Source organism: Anopheles coustani, chromosome 2, assembly GCF_943734705.1.
Source record: "Anopheles coustani chromosome 2, idAnoCousDA_361_x.2, whole genome shotgun sequence".
NCBI classification, from domain to species: domain Eukaryota; kingdom Metazoa; phylum Arthropoda; class Insecta; order Diptera; family Culicidae; genus Anopheles; species Anopheles coustani.
In genome coordinates, this window is record NC_071289.1 from 54059476 (window position 1) to 54077661 (window position 18186).

General features: G+C 43.5%; 1 protein-coding gene across 1 annotated transcript in view; it reads left to right on the forward strand.

Annotated features, from left to right (window-relative positions):
- The first annotated feature begins 360 nt into the window (after nt 1–360).
- Nucleotides 361–18186, forward strand: part of LOC131264640 (uncharacterized) — a 57125-nt gene continuing 39299 nt past the window's right edge. The window contains exons 1-2 of the mRNA XM_058266909.1: nt 361–369; nt 3231–3321. Coding sequence (XP_058122892.1) covers nt 361–369; nt 3231–3321 — 100 coding nt within the window. The remainder of the gene's footprint in view (nt 370–3230; nt 3322–18186) is intronic.

The following is an 18186-nucleotide window of genomic DNA, read 5'->3' on the forward strand; positions in this document are numbered from 1 at the left end:
GTGCAGGTGGATCAACAAGCGAAACCTAGTTGTTGAAAATGGATAGTCCCTCGTCGTGTGTGTCACGTATTGCAGAATTGCTACAGCGGGCAATCAAGAGGGATGATATAATTTAGACTAATAACTTTGCAATCAAGGCTGTTAATCGAATGCAGCCATTGAGAACGTTGTAAAAAAAATCAATTATTACAATAATCATCATTCATTATTCTCTATATTTATTAGTAACATTTTGGTTACTCATAGCTTTTGAAAACACTTTAAACAAGAGCTCTTGTTTGAAAAGATAAATTTAAAAAATATTTCATTAGCATTCCTCCGAAAGGCTGTTGTCCTTGTTTACGTTTGAAATGGAATACAATGGCGCCGGTTTGGAACAGAAAGGGCATCTGCTTCCTTTAAAATTATCACCGAAAGTCCTTCACTTACTGCTTGCAATAGAATATTACCTCCCGATCGTAAAGACTCTTGGGAAAACCACTAAGTTACGATATACTGATCGTCTTGGATGAAAAAGGTCAGCACGCGAATCGAACAGAGAGGTCCAATGGTGTAGACAATTTATTATTCAACATTCTGCGGTAAACTTCCCTAGCCCGCGATGCAAGAAACGGTTCCCTAAGAGATAATACAGCATTCAGTAACCACTACTGAACTGAAGAATTCCAACTGATGGTAGGAAATTTGTCATGTTTAAGGTACACTAGATATGAAATATATCTACAAGTATTAAGAGGCCAGTATAAAGATGCTTAATCATGTGAAATTAGCAAAACAAAATAAAATGAAATCGAACATGCATGCTTCATACATGGCCAATGCGCAATTCAGTGCATCGTCTCTTAATTGTAATTTGCTTATCATTATACTAGAAGCAAACAACTAAGCTGTCTTTCTATCTACAATATCTTGTCAAAGAAAACATAGAAAATCCTTTCAAGGAAAAAATATTGCGAAGAATCTGAACAAACGCATTCAAATCTCCAAGTTTTTTCTAGTTACATAATCTCTAAAACTATATGTAAGCTTTGCTTAAGAGTCTAAAAAAAGTTACGGTCTAGAAATAGGTCTTGTTTTTTTCAGGATTATTATAATTTTAATCCTGAAAACGCCAAACAGAACGTACAAGAATTTTAATGAGAGAAAGTCTGGGAACATATTCAAGATGTTTTGCTCCTTCATCTCAAAACCAGTTTCACGCCGAAGTATGTCGCGCGAACGCAAGAACCAACAGAAAACAGTTGAAAAATTAATCCTTACAAAAAACTTCGTCCTTCGCATTTCAAGAAGGAATAAACTGAAAGCCCCAAGCCATTCTTCTGCGCTCCTTCTTTTTTTTTTTTCATCTGGTCCAACTTCTCTAGTGAGAACGCGAACTCGCGAACGCTAGCGATCGCCATACGATCTCGTGCGCCCGAACCCCGAAGACGCGCGCGTCCGCGTAGAAACGTTACCGTCGAGCCGGTTTCGCTCAGTTCGTCTTGAACCGCTGTTCGGAGAAGGTAGCTTCACTTTGTCTTCCGTTTCGCTGTTCGCACGGCTAAGAAACGTTGCATAGTGGTTTTTTTTCTGGTGTGAGGCGCAGTGGTGGGTTGCATACATTATCGGAGCCCTGGTGGTGTTGCGAACGAGAAGATCAGTTTCGTCTCCAGCGAGGGTATATTTTGTGCCGGTTTAGTACACATCGTATCGGTTGCTGCGGGTGGCCTCGGCTCGTGATCAACAAAGCGGGTTAGCATCGATCGGTTCCCAACGGTTGATGGCGGATGATGATTTTGTTGGCCCTGTGTGTTTGAGTGGGTGTTTGTGTGAGTGCAGAAATCGGCAAAAACAGATTGTGGCAATCTTTTTCGCGGGAGATTGCAAAAAAATCACCCCGAACTGATGTGGAGATTCGTTCCTTTTTGCACTACCTCCTTCACTTTTCGCTGTCGGATTCTGCCGCTGGTTACGTTTATCAGTGCCCCGATCCTCGATCTGGATTCTAAGGCGCCCACCCCGCGCACCCTCCGCAAGTGCAAGTGTGTTTGTGTTGAGCGGCGGAACAGTCCGGGGTGATTGTTTCTGTGGCTCGCGGGAGAATGGAAAGCAATTCACACCGGAATCACAAATGTACGCGCAGCTCGCTATCAACAAAGAGGGAGATCTTGCAAGGGAGGGAAAAGCAAAGAAATATATAAACCCGACGAGGGAACCTAAGAAATTGTGAGACTATGGTGGTTATTATTTATTACTCTCGATGCGGTGATGCAGTTTTCTGTGTGATAGTACAATGCGGTTTTTTATTTGATTGAAACAGAAGCTCAGTATCGGCAGCTTTCAATGAAGGGGTTTGCTTACCACGAACATACTTGAATAATAATTTGAGTTTGTATGAATTTCCTGGAATATCGGTTGTGCTCTAGTCCATTATTACCATAGTGTAAATCCTTCATCGGGTTCCATTGTTTGTGTACTATATGTTTGCCATTCTTCATCTTTGTAAAAAGAACGGTAGTTTTTAAAAAATTAATTAATAATTATTATTGATAAGCAAAAAAAAAATGTATTTCCAATCCAACATAAGCACCATGTGAGTAGTATTGTGTCATGTTCACATCATGTTTGTATACGGCTGTTGAAAGCTCAATTTCCAGGACACGCCTATCGCATTGCACGGTATGGTTTGTGGAGGAAGCTTGACTCAATAAAACAATGAGCTCCGATCGTCGTATTGGTTAGAAAAATACTCAACTGTACAAAACAGTGAACATCGCCCGCTGCAAGTACGTAACGAGGTGAGCTTTTTTCCTATTTCTATTTTCTTATACTTTGCAGCCCTACTGAAACCGAAAAAGTGCAGTGATTCAGCAGTGCATGCAAAAGAGCATAAAGTCTCGAGGCGTAATTACAGTAGAGTGTGCCCCCGGTTAGTGCGAAGGTGTGTTCCAATCTTGAAAGGTGCTTGCGTGGCCGTTGCGTCTATGGGACGGCTGTTTGGCTAGAGCGTTGAGTTTGCAAGCTCAGCTCAGCGCATTACATAACTCAGTCCGAGCACTTCAGTAAATATTCACCCCCGAAAAGGGTTCGTCACTTGCAGTGGTGAGCATTGAAATCGTTCGAACGAGCTTGCTCGGTACCCTTTCCCTGCCGTTGTGGGCGCGTGTTAGTGAAGCTTAGTGCATAATTTGTGTAGCAACAGTGTGTAGTGTAGCGCTTAGTGTGTTTCAAGTCAAGTTTTGTTCCTGCAGTCGACGGCAGCCAATCTCAACGTGATCATGAGGCAGTTATTCTACACGCTAGCCAGCATACTGTTGGCCGTGGCCAGCTGTGAAGCGAAAGGTAAGTTAATCTCGACAAAACAGTCAAATCCGACGACTTGTCAGCGAGTCAACCTTCGCGCGGATTGCGTCGTCTGAAAAAGGCACCCGGACCGGTTTGGGGTTTGCGTGTAGGCGCACCCAGACGCGACTGGTAAATGGACCATGGTTGAGATTTTGTGTTTCGGACGCGAATTGCACAAGGAATTGTATCGAGTTTTTTGTTTAATTTTACTTTGCGAAAAGGTTGAGGACAAATTGGTTATGTGCCAAACAAGCTTGCGCCAAAACTTTGGACTTCATGAGGAAATCCTTTGAAACATATGTGTACAGAGGGTTTTTCAACCATGTTCTATTCATGACCATGTGCTACTCGCACTACAAGTCTATTAAAAGGATCAAACTTACAATTTGTCACCAGCTGCCAGAAACCACGATTTAAGCCGTTCCCTGGCCTCATTGTTCCATTAGCATAGCCGAGCCGAAAAAGGAAACTTTCCTCTCACACACAGCTACGATCAGGCCTTGCCACGTACCAGTCGTAGGCCCCGAGGTCCTTCTGTGGACGATGGTCGACATAAATATTGACTCATTGCGCCACGCACGATCTGGCCGTAAACATCGCCGCGTCACGTCCATCTACGGAGAGTTGGCTTGACCGTGAGCCACCGGACTCCGGTAGATGTTGTAGGAGAGAAGGGTGCCTTTGGTACCTTTCTTATTGCTCCCCTTTTTGCTTCCATCGTACGCGCAAAAAATATTCACGAAGCCGGTGAGCTGCGGTTCGTGCGCTCTTTGAGCATTGGAGTCACCGCGGAGCGTACAAATCTCAACGCAGCGCGACAACGAAACGACTCCCCGGCATCTGCAAGCGGCAATTCCCGCAACCGGGCTACCGCATGGACAAAATTAATCGGTGGGGATGTCGTCATCGATTCGCCTCCAAAAGCGCCCCCAAACCGGCTTCAATGCGATTGCATGCACAACCAGCACGGACGGCACAACATTGTCGTCCGGGTATGCTCCGTCTCGCAGCTCGTGATCTTTCATTTGAACGTTTTAGGTGAGTGTCATTTGCGTCGCATGTTCGCATTTGACCGTTCGATGAACGACGTTGACATTGACTATGACATCACCCTGCGGAAATGCAGTCCCGGATGGCCATGCCCGGCAATGGTGCCGAGGAGTTTATCGATTGCTTTCGCTCCACTCCTCCAGTCACGCTTCTCCGGTCTTCTTTGATTTCGCTACCTTTTTTTGTCTGTTTCGTTTCCTCTGCCTTAATATACTGGAGACAGTCTTATTTACTCTACCTATTTAGCTTCGTCGTTTGCATTCGAGTCCGTTTGATTTGCCAACCTTCCAATATTGGACGTTAAATGCTTCATTGATTTGTAACTGGTTACGTGATTGGATGGAAAGCAGAGGAAGGAAACCTCAAATAGACGAACTTGTAAAACACGTTTTTGCACGACCTTTTGGAATATCACGTCTGAATTTGATTTTCTACGGGGGAAACTTAACAGAAATTATGTGTATAGCTACTTTGTTATGACGGCCGCTAGTCGACAAAGGACAACTTTGAAACTGCAGTAGCCAATATATAAGTAAAAATAATGCCGCATTAAAAACGAAGGTTTTCATCGAGCACATTGTATCAAATTAAGTTTTTGGAAAGCCATTGAACCACGATTTATAATTTGTTTGTATCGCAGTCCAACAAATCACCAGGAACGTGTTTATCCTGCATTTGTCACAAATGCCACACTCCAACACAGATATTCCGGGCTTCCGCCCATCGCCTTACGTGCGGCCCGAATCTGCCGGGGCGAAGCTTCACAATCTTCGACTCTGGTTGACTGATTTATGGCTCGAAGATTCCATATTTGCTCGGCGCGCCGCCACGACGTCCGACGGTCGGTCAAACCATGCGGAATCGTTCGTCCCGGCCTATCCCTTTCTTGCGGAACCAACCAATTCTTTTCGAGCCGGTGGTCACCGTCGCCGAGCCGCCGCCGCCGTCGGCTGCACGGATGACGTCGTCACGTATCGCAGCCGGTGGAACGGAAATATGGCAATATGATTTATACAGGCTGGGTCGTATTATCGCTTCGACTTCGTAGCGTTTTTTCCCCTGCTGCTTTGCTTCCATGCGTTTATCACGAGCTTGTGCAGTGCCTTTCCCTGCTCATCACCAACGATGCATTTGAGTTACAGAGGAAAAAACAACAACCAGCACTCCCAACATATCATTCGCTTCCATTAGCGCTGCCCAAGAATATTCTGAGCCGTCGGTCAACGAATGGTTGGAGTTTCCATGTGTTTACTTTTTTCCTTCTTCCTGAGAAACAAATCCGAGCTGCGGAGGGCGTAAGAAAAAGCGAAATAATTGAGAGGCTTCGTCGCCACTACTCCCCAAAGCCACGATCGCACGAACGACCGAGTAAAAGCGAAATTCTTGCTCGATTCCATCGCTTGCGATTCTGCGCCTATTGCAACGAATCCTTCCAACAAGAAAGGGAGAGGAAATATAAGGAGGTGGACGTGACGGGCACTGTCATGGTGGGAAATTTTTCTTACATCCACCACCACTTGGTGCAATGCATGATAAACACGGGCGACGGAACAAGCAATTATGGCTCTGCTACAACTTGATCGTAGTCAGTGTTTCAACACCGGCCACGATGTCACGTTGTCATCACGGTACAACGTCGAAGGTGTATGTTTTGTTAATTACGCGTATACACAAGGACCGAAGAGATCATCTGCAAATTATCAAGTCTGCTTGGGAGACTGAGAAGTCTGGCTTAATTTCTGGATAGTCAAGCCCGAGGTTTAAGACAAAGGTTATTTTCCCTTGCTGCTGTATGTCTAAACTTAATGAAAACTTAAGTTCGTCCCTCCCCCCCCCCCTTGCATGGAGCTCATAGTTTGTGTTCTATCATGTTATTCCAGTATCGCATGAAAGATCGAATGCCGTTTGTTTCGCAAACGGAAACGGAAATCGGTAGCGTAGAGTGACTGAAACGGTAGTCATACGATAATGGCCGGTTGACTATCTCGCAGCCCTCGCATCACCTTGGTTGTCCCGTCGTTGTGGGAAGTATTTCATTATGACAAACCACCCTTACCTTGCCATCGTTTGGCGTGAGATCTATACGAATCTTCGTCCAACGGTGTCAGATGACGCACCGTTCCGTCCCACGGATGGGACGGACTTCCGCTCGGTTAGTTTTCGCTCTGTGGTCGAAAAAGTAGTGTTCTCGGATTTGTTGTGGAATCGAAGGAAATTAAAACAAATTTCCTGCCCTCCCCATGAATATACCAAAAGGCTCCTCGCTTTGCTGCTCACAGAAGTCTTTTCTTTAAATTTATAAATATTCAGTCCCTGGGTTCAGCTCATTGACTTTAGCCATTTTATTAAAACTTCACGATGAAACGGAAAGAAGAGATAAGGCAGTTTGAGCAAAAATGAAAATAGAACCAAATGTTCAACGTGAACCATTGTTCTGACCCGTTCCGTTCTTAGGCTTTTCGTCAGCGGACGCATACATCTTTCCCCGTGAACCGGCGTGATGCTTGGAGAAAGTTGAAATATCGCTCCAAACCAGCAAACGACGGAAGCCATAAAGCGAAGCTGCCCGGCTTATTGCAACCTTCCGTGTCGTTTTTTTATCTCCTGGACACAACACAATCCCAGGGGTGCTTCGATAACTCACTTTCGCTAACGCGTTTTTATTTTCTTATTTTAGCCAGCGTCGTGCCGGTTGTTTTTCCTGCCTTTGCTTTCCCATTTTTCCCATATCCCCAGTCCGGCCACTACTTTCACTTGGGAGAGATTTTTCCTTGCCAGCTGACGCCACTGAGTGTTGTCCACACTTCCCGAAATAAAAAAAAAACACATCCATCCACCCGATCGACCTCACGTGCAAGGAAAATGATCTCCCACCATTCCCATCGATGGTGCGCCGCATTAATGAGCCCACTCAAAAGGGCTGGGATCGCGCCCTAACGACACCAATTATATCCAAACACAATGTGTCGAACCATTGTGCTGTACGGTTTCGCTCGGAAAGCAGCTTGCATCCGCCTAACAAGCATGACATCATGGCGAACCCCGTACCGCTTTACGAGCGGAACTGTTTCTAGCCGGCGTAGCCAAGCAATCTTAAGACGGGATGTTCGCGAGCGGCAGCTCGCTGGCAGATGCAAAACTTTCTCCATCCCGTGATGACGCAGACTAACGTTTTTTTCTTTGCTTCAAATGCCAATCTTTCTTAGCTTAGAAAAGCAGGGAATTCGTCGGATCATCGAGAAAAATAACTATCGCAAAGCTTCTCGCAGTAAACTCTTGCTTTTTAAGGGCAGGGTTTTGTTGGTGGGGTTTCCACTTCACATGATACATGAAGTTCGATTGTAACCAACGTACTTAAAATAATTTTCATATTGACCTCGGCGATAACCTCAGGGAATGCCACCACGGGAAGAATCATTTCATTTGGTGTAATACAGCATAAGAATAAGCTTATACAGCAACACGTTCCCTAACCCAACCAACGGTTACGAACTGGAAAATATGGAAGCGCATTTAATTTTCTTCGTGACCTTTGTGAGCAAGGTCAAGAATGTCGACACGAGGCGAAATGGTAAATTCCTTTTCTAGGGCAATAAATATACTTGAAAATAAGTACCATTGAATTACAGTCGTTTTAAATTGTCATAATTTTTGTGTAATCCTGTTTTTTCCTGTTTGTTGTCCTGATCCTGTGATCCTTAAGGTCACTTATATATGTTTTGTTTTACTAAAACTCTAGTTAACAGTTCTAATACAAAGTGCTCACACGTTTCAAGAACAGAAATTGTAATAAAATATTCAAGTAATAAAAATAATAAGCATTCCTTCAGTGATAGAATAGCAAAACATATATATTCGATTTACACATTAATCGAACTAACAGTAAAATACATCAATGCGGCATTCAACCCATTTCCTTTCAGATCCGAGCGAAATAGAACTACCTTGAAACGCATTTGGCCTTCAGCTTGTCCCATCAATGCCTCAGATTGTCGAGAAGATGGGTTGACACCTAACACGAACTACTTCGATGAGCAAACAATACTGACAGCTAACCAACACAGTCACACAACCACATGGATAAACCCAACGCCAGTAAAAGGTTTATCCACCTCTGGCAATGAACGGTGACGTGGGTTTGTTAGAGGAGCGACTCATTTTCGTCCTTCTCATCCTTTTCCCCCACGCCTGCGTTGTCCCGCGTCGCACGAACCGGCAATCTTTCCGTCCGTGAAAGATTTCAACGCTTGTCGGGTGACGAACCTTCCAAGCTCCGTTCGGCCATGCGCGGTCGTTTTCAAAGTGGGATGCACTGCCGGGGTGGCGTTGTTGTCTGCAGTATGGTTGGTGGGCTTCTCGGGACCCCTCCCGACGGTCGACGATTGACCACCAGCCAGCGCGAGCGCGTAGGACTTGTCTTGCCGGGGCGGCCTCGAAAAAGGCGTCAATGACAAGCTTCCTTATACGATACGTGCCTTTTTGCCATTCTGGGCGGACTAGCTGGCTTTGTGCATGGTCAGATGAGTTATTCCTGAAGTGTGTCGGTGGTTTTTACGGCTTGCGCAATTTTTCTTTCCTGTGCTGACGGAACCGCGCTGTGAGATTTCCTGTTATTGATGTTTGCCAGACCAATTCACAAAACAGCCCCGACGCTTGTATTTGATTTTGCTCTTACGACAGTAAACGGTACCACGATCTTCTCCGGTGCCGTTCCTTTTATTTGCTATATGTTGATCATTTTCACGACTATTATTAAGTAGTATGGTTTATTTTTCTTATTGAGAGTTGTGTTTTGTTTAACAGTCTTTCCCGTTTCTATTTAGCTACGTTTAATATTCTACTTCAAGTTATTGTTATTAATTGTTTAGTGTTAGTTCACTTGGTTTGAAAAATGTTTTTGCGTTAGTAAACCTTAGAGTCTAAACGAGCTACTACGGTACTGCGAACAAAGCGAATGATGCTGTAGAAAAAGTGCTACATTTTCCTAGCATATAGTTCGGAGCGGACTAGCACCCAAATCGGCCACACCCACAAACACACAGACTCACAGCGCAGCGAAGATGCAATTTTCGCGCATAACAATTCAATGCAGCGGCGTTTCATAATGCGCCACTCATCAGCAGACCTTCCCATGGTGAACTCTTGGTTGGTGAGAAAAAAGGGGCTCCTTTGAATTCGCCAACTCATGGGAATCAACGACCAACGAGGTCCCTCAATTGGTCGTCATGGAGTTTATGAGGTACGGCTGGCAGTATCGGCAAGGCTGTGCGATGGTGATTTGAATCTGATAAGCAAGCTTTCAGCCGACCCCTTGTGAGGGTGTTTCCAGATAATACCTATGAGAGGCACATCAACGCTTCTTCTTCTCAGATTGGAGTTGACGCCGAAGATAGTCACTGAAAAGATGGATATATACGTAAGAACGTTTATAGAACTGTTTTATTTATCTCGAATAGTTTACTAAAATATTAAACCTGGAAAAGTCTTTAAAATCTACCATATTGTTAGACTTTGAACTGAGGCTACTTTGATGAATTACTCTTATTTAAGTATGATACGAATTAGGCTTCAACAAAGCAAAGATCTCGATTGGGGCACATAAGAAGAAAAGCTATCCATTCTCCCGCAGCAACATTAAATTCACTGTTCGACAACATCAATCTGATGGTGGTGAGTAATGATCGACATCAACATCAGCTCATGATCATTACGATTTATCGCCTTCAGTCTGGCATGGCGCGCTGTACCTTGCTGGCCTGAAAGAAGTTCCTGAAGCAAGTTCTGTCTTCCGTCGGTGGTTGATTTTCCCCAGTTTGCTTCCCCTTTGCAAAACGCCCGCGACGCGTAACGCTTGCACCAGGTGGGTAAATCAATGGGTGAGTAATGATCCTAGTGCAGCCACTGCAGCAAGTCGCCGACTTCCCAGCAGGCGCCCAAGTTCCGTCCGAAGATATTGCACGGACGGTGAGCAGCGAACCCCTTTCTCGAAGCTACTTTGCGCAAGACGTGTAAATTATGACCACTACCTTGGTACTTTGCCGCAAGGGTGGGAGATGTGAGCAGTGAGCGGCGCCAGGATTGAGGGGATGCAAAAAGTGCACACGAGATTTTGCGATTAAAAATGTTCTACATCGGAACATTGGCTGTCTCGGCGATATGGATAGAGGTGCGAAGAACCGTTTTTCGAACATGCGCCTGACGCTGATGGTAGGAAGGAAGGGGAAGCTGTGGGGAGTGTTGGATTCTTCATAGCCAGAAGCGTGCACATTTTTACGGCCAAATCATAACCCTTCCGCTGAATGTTCGCGCGATCTGCATTGGTGCCGCCTAAATTGAAGAGCGCGCCCGATAGACGGATCGATAAACTGACAGATAACTGACTCAACACTCCAGCGGGTCGCCATTCGAACTTTACCGCGGCAAAGGCTCACATCGATCACGGTTTCAGCGAATTTCACCTAAAGACGAATCGGCAAGGGCCATCGATTTTCCCTTCCCATGGTAAACGATAGGAAGAAAAAGGAAGCACCAGTGTGGCTATTACTATAATCGTTTGAACGTTTTCCCCTTCGATCCAACTCGGTAAAGGTAGGGTCAAGCAATCGAGTGAAAATCGCCCGACAGATAGTGATAAAATTGACAGCTCGATCAATGTGACGTGTGGAATGTGGAGAAGAAATCTGCGATACCTTTGCTAACCCCTTTGCGCTCGGTCCGCCTTCCGAATAGAGACAAAATGAAACAGAAACAAAGACGTTACCCCTCCGGATGGGTGGGTTCTGTAAAATAAAAACGTTAGGATTGCAAAACTATTTTTCTCAATTTGCATAAACCTTCCTCATCGCCGATTTCATAGCCGCTGAAGCAAAGCAAAGCGTTATTCCTACACAATCTATCCAGCAATATCATCTGCCTACCAGGCAGAGGGCAAGTGAGTGAAGAGAATACAGAACAAGTTCTAGCAAATTGACGATATAAATAAAACACACCAAAAGCATCAGGCCACAAAATCGCAGCAATAAATCGAAGCATTTGCCAGCGTGCAAACGTGTTTGAGCTGCAGGTTCGCAGTGGCTTCACATTGCATGCGTGGTTCTTGTTTTTGCATTTCCTTCGTTCGCGGCAACACCATACCACTAGCACATATTTGTTTAACATTTTGATTTTCTCACTCACGCGTGCAGTTGGTTGGCTTTTGCGTGCGGTTCGCGCGACTGCACAGTGGGATAAGGTACAGGAAACTACCGGGCATTTCATGTTTCGACGGGCATGTAAATAACAGCGTTGTACTTGTCGAAGCCACACAGGAATCCCTGAGGCTTCAAATGGCGCGTTTATATTGCATAACTTTGTTGTTTCAGAGAAATGTATCTATTGTTAGAGACAGCCTGGACCCATGAGCCCGGACTCAGTCTAACAGCACATGACAAAGAATCAGGGAACGAGATTAGGGATACAAAATATTACCTTAAAGCCATAAACTTATCTTTTTCTTAGTTCTCAGCAAGCACTGAGCACATTCTATTATAAGCAGCAGAAAACAAGGAGTATATTTTTTAATTTACTTTTACCCCGTAATCAATAAAAATCTTTTTGACTTTTTGCAAAACCAGTGTGTGTTTATAACATACATGTTTGAATTAAAACGTTTCCAGAACTAAAAAACTCAGTATTCATATTTGATTTCCGCTTTGAAAAAGGTTTATCAACGAATAAAACGTTGGTAACTGATCGAAGAGTACCTTTAAAAAGACCTGTTTGTAAAACGCAGGTATGAAGAGGTAGTTTAAATTTTTGGGATAAGTTATAAAACAATTTTTATTCACTGTTTTAATCTATATTTCACTAATCACTATTTTCATCAGAAGCACTTTATTTTGAAGGTTATGGTGTTTATACTTCGAAAGGAAAATTTATGTTGTGTTTATTTCATTGTTCCTCTTATTCTCCGTTGCGTAAAGACTATCTTCGGCCATGCCTTCACATACGAGGTTTCCATGCTTTTACTTTTATTTTTCTAACTTTGAACTCAAAGCAGACATTAAGTTACCTCTTTATGAAAATAATTATATTTGAATGCAATGGGTTTGGTTGTCGACTTTGACTTGACTTATTTGATGTACATAATGTCACCCTACCAAACTCCCATTATCAGTCAGAACATTTTTTTTCCAAAACTTCCGTCGCTTGTACCACTGTGCGCCTGTTGCAGTCGGGATGCATATAAATTAATGCCAACAACATGCTGCTCCCTGAACCCTTTTGCCAGACGTAGGCTACGGGGTAGATCAGTGCGTGTCCGTGTGTGGGTTTGACAGTGAGCAACGTTCTATTCTGCTCTTTGCTACCCGTCTGCCTACAAAGTCGTAAGACCTAGCCATCTTTTCCACGGAAATGCCCGTCCACGCGGGCGCAATCCACGACGGCCGATGAAGTCATGGCAGGGCCCTGGATGAGTATGCGCAGTTTAGCAGTAAGCTAAAAACAAGAAGCCCGCACCTCGGGAAACTTGTTCCGCCAGGCGCGCCGTCGGCGACTCAACCGATTAAATTAAAGGTGAGCAAACGGAAGTCTCAAGAGAATGCCACAGGGCTACTAATTCCTGCCAGCTACGATGAACGATGACATTTGACTGGAGATTCTGGCGCCCTAAGGCTCTATTCAATTGAATTTTAATTGAGAATGCATATTAGGTGGAGTTTTCATTTAATGTTTGCTTAATTGAATCACGACCTGCGAGGAATGATTAATTACGAGTTTGATGCTAAATTTTTTAAATTGTTCAGCTCTTCAGATCGACAAGATGATTGTAAGAATAGTGAAGCTTAACTAAGCTTTGTCTTAATTTCTAAGAATTTTAATGAAAAAACGAAGTTGTTTTAGCATCCAGTTGGTTCGCTTTATTCGGTGCCCATGATAAACCGTACACCGAACGAACGGATACATGTTTATTGTACGGAAACGGAAAATATCAATCGGAACCGATCATGTTCTACGTTGGACCCGACTCGTTAATCACCCCAACCCAGTTCTGCTTCACCGCTAGCCCTTTGACGGAGCAAAGCCCTAATTAAAAGCCTTTCAGCTGTAGCGCATGCACCGGTTCGAGCGTGTTATTAAGGGAATGATCAGTAGATTTAATAGAATACCGTTTAGTTCAGCACACAACCAGCAACAAAAAAATTTCATCAAAAAATTCACAAAAACTAACGCTTCCCCTAGTAATGAGATTTAAGCTCAATGTACAAGAACCGATAAGTTTATCTAGGTGTTTTTTCTACCCCAAACCATGTACACTCATGTGCGAATTTTACAGTTTTATACATCCGATTGACTGAATTTGGGCGAGGTTTTGCTTTCGCTCACTCCACTCCACTCCAAAGGCGCACGAGAATTCCGACCCACCCACAGGTCCAAGGGAGGAAAAGGAGATAATGGTTTAATGTTGACTCGTTGTAATCCAAGCCAAGCGAACATTTTGTACAAGCGCAATGGGGCCGAAAAAGCGTGGCGTTCCAATTAATACTCTTTCCTCCCGTTGGGTTTCGGGAGCAAAACCAATTAGTTCAGCCAACCGAAACGAGTATAGCTTGATTTTTTGTTTGAGTAAATCAAACTAGGGAAAAATATTAGTAAATCAAACTAGTTGAAAAATCTGGTACGACTTAGATGAACTAAAACATATGAGAAGTGTTTTGAATTTTTGACGGAATTTGATTAAAACCAGTATAGTTTTATATGTCAACTTTTGAGACCTTACTTGGTAATACAGTACATTGCTGAGTAATATGTTGGATAACGTAAAATCCAAACTGAGTTTTATCTTTCTCCAAATTATCCAATTCCTAGTAAAACTATAGGCCAAATCTCGTAATGGTTTTATAACTTTTCTAGTATACGAGTCTCGCTTATGGAGTGGTTTTTGTTGAGTAAAATTTCGTTTCACACTGGGTATCATATTGTACACATTTTCACACAACATCACAAAATTCCCACTATGATAATTACAATGATTGTGGTTTATTCAGCAAGTCATCCAGACCTGACCTCCACAGTTAAAAAGTAACCTACAAATGTAAAACAAGGTTTCTTGACTAACCTTGACCAACATTCGTGTACTCTTTGCGGTGTGTCCACTTAAGGTAAACACAAACGGATCGCGACCCACGGTGGCTGCGAAAATCGTCGTGAAATTACCGAAACAACTTTCGACAACTAGGGAAAGAAAAGAGCCGGCCAACATCGTCATAAACGCGTTAGGCCTTGTGCAATTGCGCATAGTCAAAATGTTCAGGGCACGTTGAAGAAAGAACAACTAGAAGGCGGTGTGAAAATTCATCCCAACCCGTAAAACCGTAAAGTGTTCCAAATAGTCATCCTCCTCCAAACTTCCAAAGAGAGAAGGAAAACTACCGGCAGAAGAGCAACTCGGCGGCACTCGCTATAATTTTGATTCAATTAAAGCGCCAACATTTGCTAGATTTCGGCACTTTCCACCCTTTTTCCTGGGTTGTGCACGTGCATCCTCGTACGCAGGGGAGTGTTTTTATTCGTGTTGGTGTGCAAGGGTGTAGCGGGAGAGGAAAGATGGTTTGGTAGGAATTTTCTTTTCTCAAATTTAAACCAGTTCACTTTTCTTTTGGCGCGTTTTTCGTTGATCACCCTCCAAAATAGGAAACAACCGAAAAACGGAACAAAAAACTCCCCCCAACCTGGTTTTAGACAAGTTTGAATTTCCCGACCCCACGCCAGAAGCACACTTCTGACTGTGCACGTGCTGCGGTTGAGATTAATTTTCCGCCAACATTCGCTTCGACCGTCGTACGATTTGCGTTGGTTTCTGCCGTTTTTTTGCTGCTTTTTTGGTGTCAGCCAAGTCAAGGATGATCGGTCGGCACCAAAACTGGCACAAATTTTGGCACACTCCGGAAGCGTTTATGCTACCGCGTTTGCTCATAAAAATTCCCATGCTGCCGGGCGCACGGGTGCGCGTCTGCTTCGCTGGGTACCGATTGCAGCCCGGCTCCCAAAACTCTTGGTTTTCTTAAATTGAACCGTATTTTAATACTAGCCCTCTTAATCCAGCGTTTGCGAATGAATTTATTTACCTTTCTCAACGAACCGGGGCACGTCTATGCAAATGACACACTCGTGGCTGTGTTTTACAAAGCTGAGGCGGCATGCTCCTTCCTTCTGTTTGATGCAGTGAAAATAATTGCCTGAACATGCAAATTTGCGGAAAGGTTTCGCCAGAAGCACGCCGTTCGAAATGACGTTTCAAAAACCGGTGAGAAGAAGTAGTCGTTTAATTTGATCTACGAAGCCAAAGATACCCTGTTCCACCTAAACACGATGCTAAAAGCATGCTGCTCTTTTCTTAGCTTGATCGTTATCGGCTATTTAATGGGAATAAGTTCCCTTTTAAGCTTAAAGCTTGAACGACCGGGAACAAACTAATTAAGTTATCACGGTCCAGTGGGTTCGTTTCGGGGAAATCATTCCACATACGACCGGCTCCGACCACGAGTACGCAACTCAGATTTGTTGCCCAATTCCATAACATCATTATTGCATTACCGATGGAAACGCAAGAACCATCTCCATCTCGGACTGCCTCTCGTCGCGTAGAGTAGCGGTGCCATCTTCATTAGGGGCCTCGAGCCCTTTGTCCACCCAAATGGTACCAGTCCCCTAGGGTACGTTCTTATCACTGATGCGCTTGTCGGACCACTTAATACGATGGCCACTTTTCAAGCACCAGTCTCACGGTGGAGGGAAAACTCGATGAAACCCCCTCGTCGTGGAAACCTGAAACCTGAAACCCTTTTAAGCCCCGTTCGGAGAGCGCCGTATGCGATGACGGCCACGATTGCTGTTGATTGCGATCCTTGGCCCCCTATCGACATCGATGGTAGCCCGCTCCGGGCAAAGCATTCCAAAGCTGTCAATCCTGCGGTCTGCTCGTGGTCGGGTTTTTATTGCCTTTGTTTTCCCCCGTCTCGCCTAAAGTCCTTCGATCGCCCGGCTTCGGACCACAGAAGCTCAATGTGGGCCTAATGGCAGCCGGGTGATGGCAGTTTTGTACCCATCTTTTATATCCCATATCCCAACGCGATGCTTCGCTCCTTTTTTTGTTATGTGTAAGCGCATCTGGAACACGAGAAACATTTAAAAGAGCAATGAAAGACCGAGTTGCACATAGTTTACATTCTCCAATCATGAAGCCTGTCACAGATTGTTGACCATGAGAGTTAAAAGTTTAGATGCATAACGCTACATTCAGACATAGATTAATGAACACTGTGGAGAAACGTTTTGAAGAAAAAAAAAATAACCACATTTACGTTATATCAATAATCGATATAAATAAATGGCCATTCAGTTGGATAAAAAGATGTAGAAAATATTTATTGTCCAATGTATTCTCCAATATGTATATTCTCAAACACTTTATTGGTCAAGCTGAAGCAGAAACGCTACAGTTCATATGTTTTGTACATATTTTATAACATTCTACTATGTCTACACAACTCATAGACGGTTTTATTTGATTTTTACCATGTACTGTTCATTTATAATAAAAAATAAGAACTTCTAGGTTGCGATGAAAAAATAAAACATAAAGCAAGCGCACCCAAACAACATTATAAAGAATTTTAAGAATATGTGAGCTGAACGTAATTTTTGTATCAAAACATTAGAAGTTACAATAGGAATTATCGGTTTTATCGGGCTGTACAAATCCAGCGTATTCGTTCAGTTTGCCCTGATCGCGAGCTTATTTTTTTTCCTACAGAATCTATTTGTTCTGTAGCAGTCTCAGGCTGCTCAAACATAAAACATTGTGGTATTATAGGTTCCAGGATATTCCGGATATCAATGGAAAAAATACATGATTGCTCAGCCTCGTCACCGCCATTGTAGAGGGAATTAAAAAATAGTCAACAACGCGCTGCAATTCGTCTCTTAAAAATATATTTTTCAATTGAAAAATACCAAGGAAATCCGACATGGTGTTATGGAATAATTGATTTTTGAATTTGTAAGAAAATAACAAGAAATATTGATTTTGCATTTAGATCAGGTGAATTACCTTACTAATTTTTATTGAACTTCCGTTGGACTTTTAGTAGAATCTCAGGCGTACCTATTACATATTCTTTCGAAGAGATTCTTTAGTCCTTGCTTTTTTATCAAATCCTATCAACATACTTATTAGCTTCTGAATTCATCTATTGTTGCTCACGGAAGCTGTGATCGGAGGTTTCAAAAAAAGAAATAGCAATTAATTTTTAAACTCTCTAAACAATAGACAGAAAATTGAAGCTCGTTATTTCGATTACTCAACGCCAGCCCAAAAATCCAATCAGTGAAATGCAGCGCCGTCTCGTTTCCCCGTGTTTGGGTAAGATTAATGAACCCGGGCTTGAGAAGAAACACTTGTAAGTGACGTAGCGCTTCCAGTAATAGCGGGAAAAAAGAAAGTTAGAACCGATTCTGACAATGAATTGGAAAGCTGACCAATAGCCCAATTGAGCAATCAGTACCATCGAACACCGGACCGATAACGGTATACACGCGGCCAAGAACCAACGAACCGGGAGGATCCGAGTGAGAATCGTAAATGGTCCATCGTAATATGTTCATTACGACTCAACGGAACCCGACAGGGATGGAACCCCGAAAACGTTCCTGCCAATCATAACTGACTGATCGTGTTTCTTTTGGTGGTGGTGGTGAGTAATTTAATCAAACCATACCGGGCAAAATCGGGCAAAGTTACGGCGGAAGTGGTTGAAAAGTTCCCAGCAG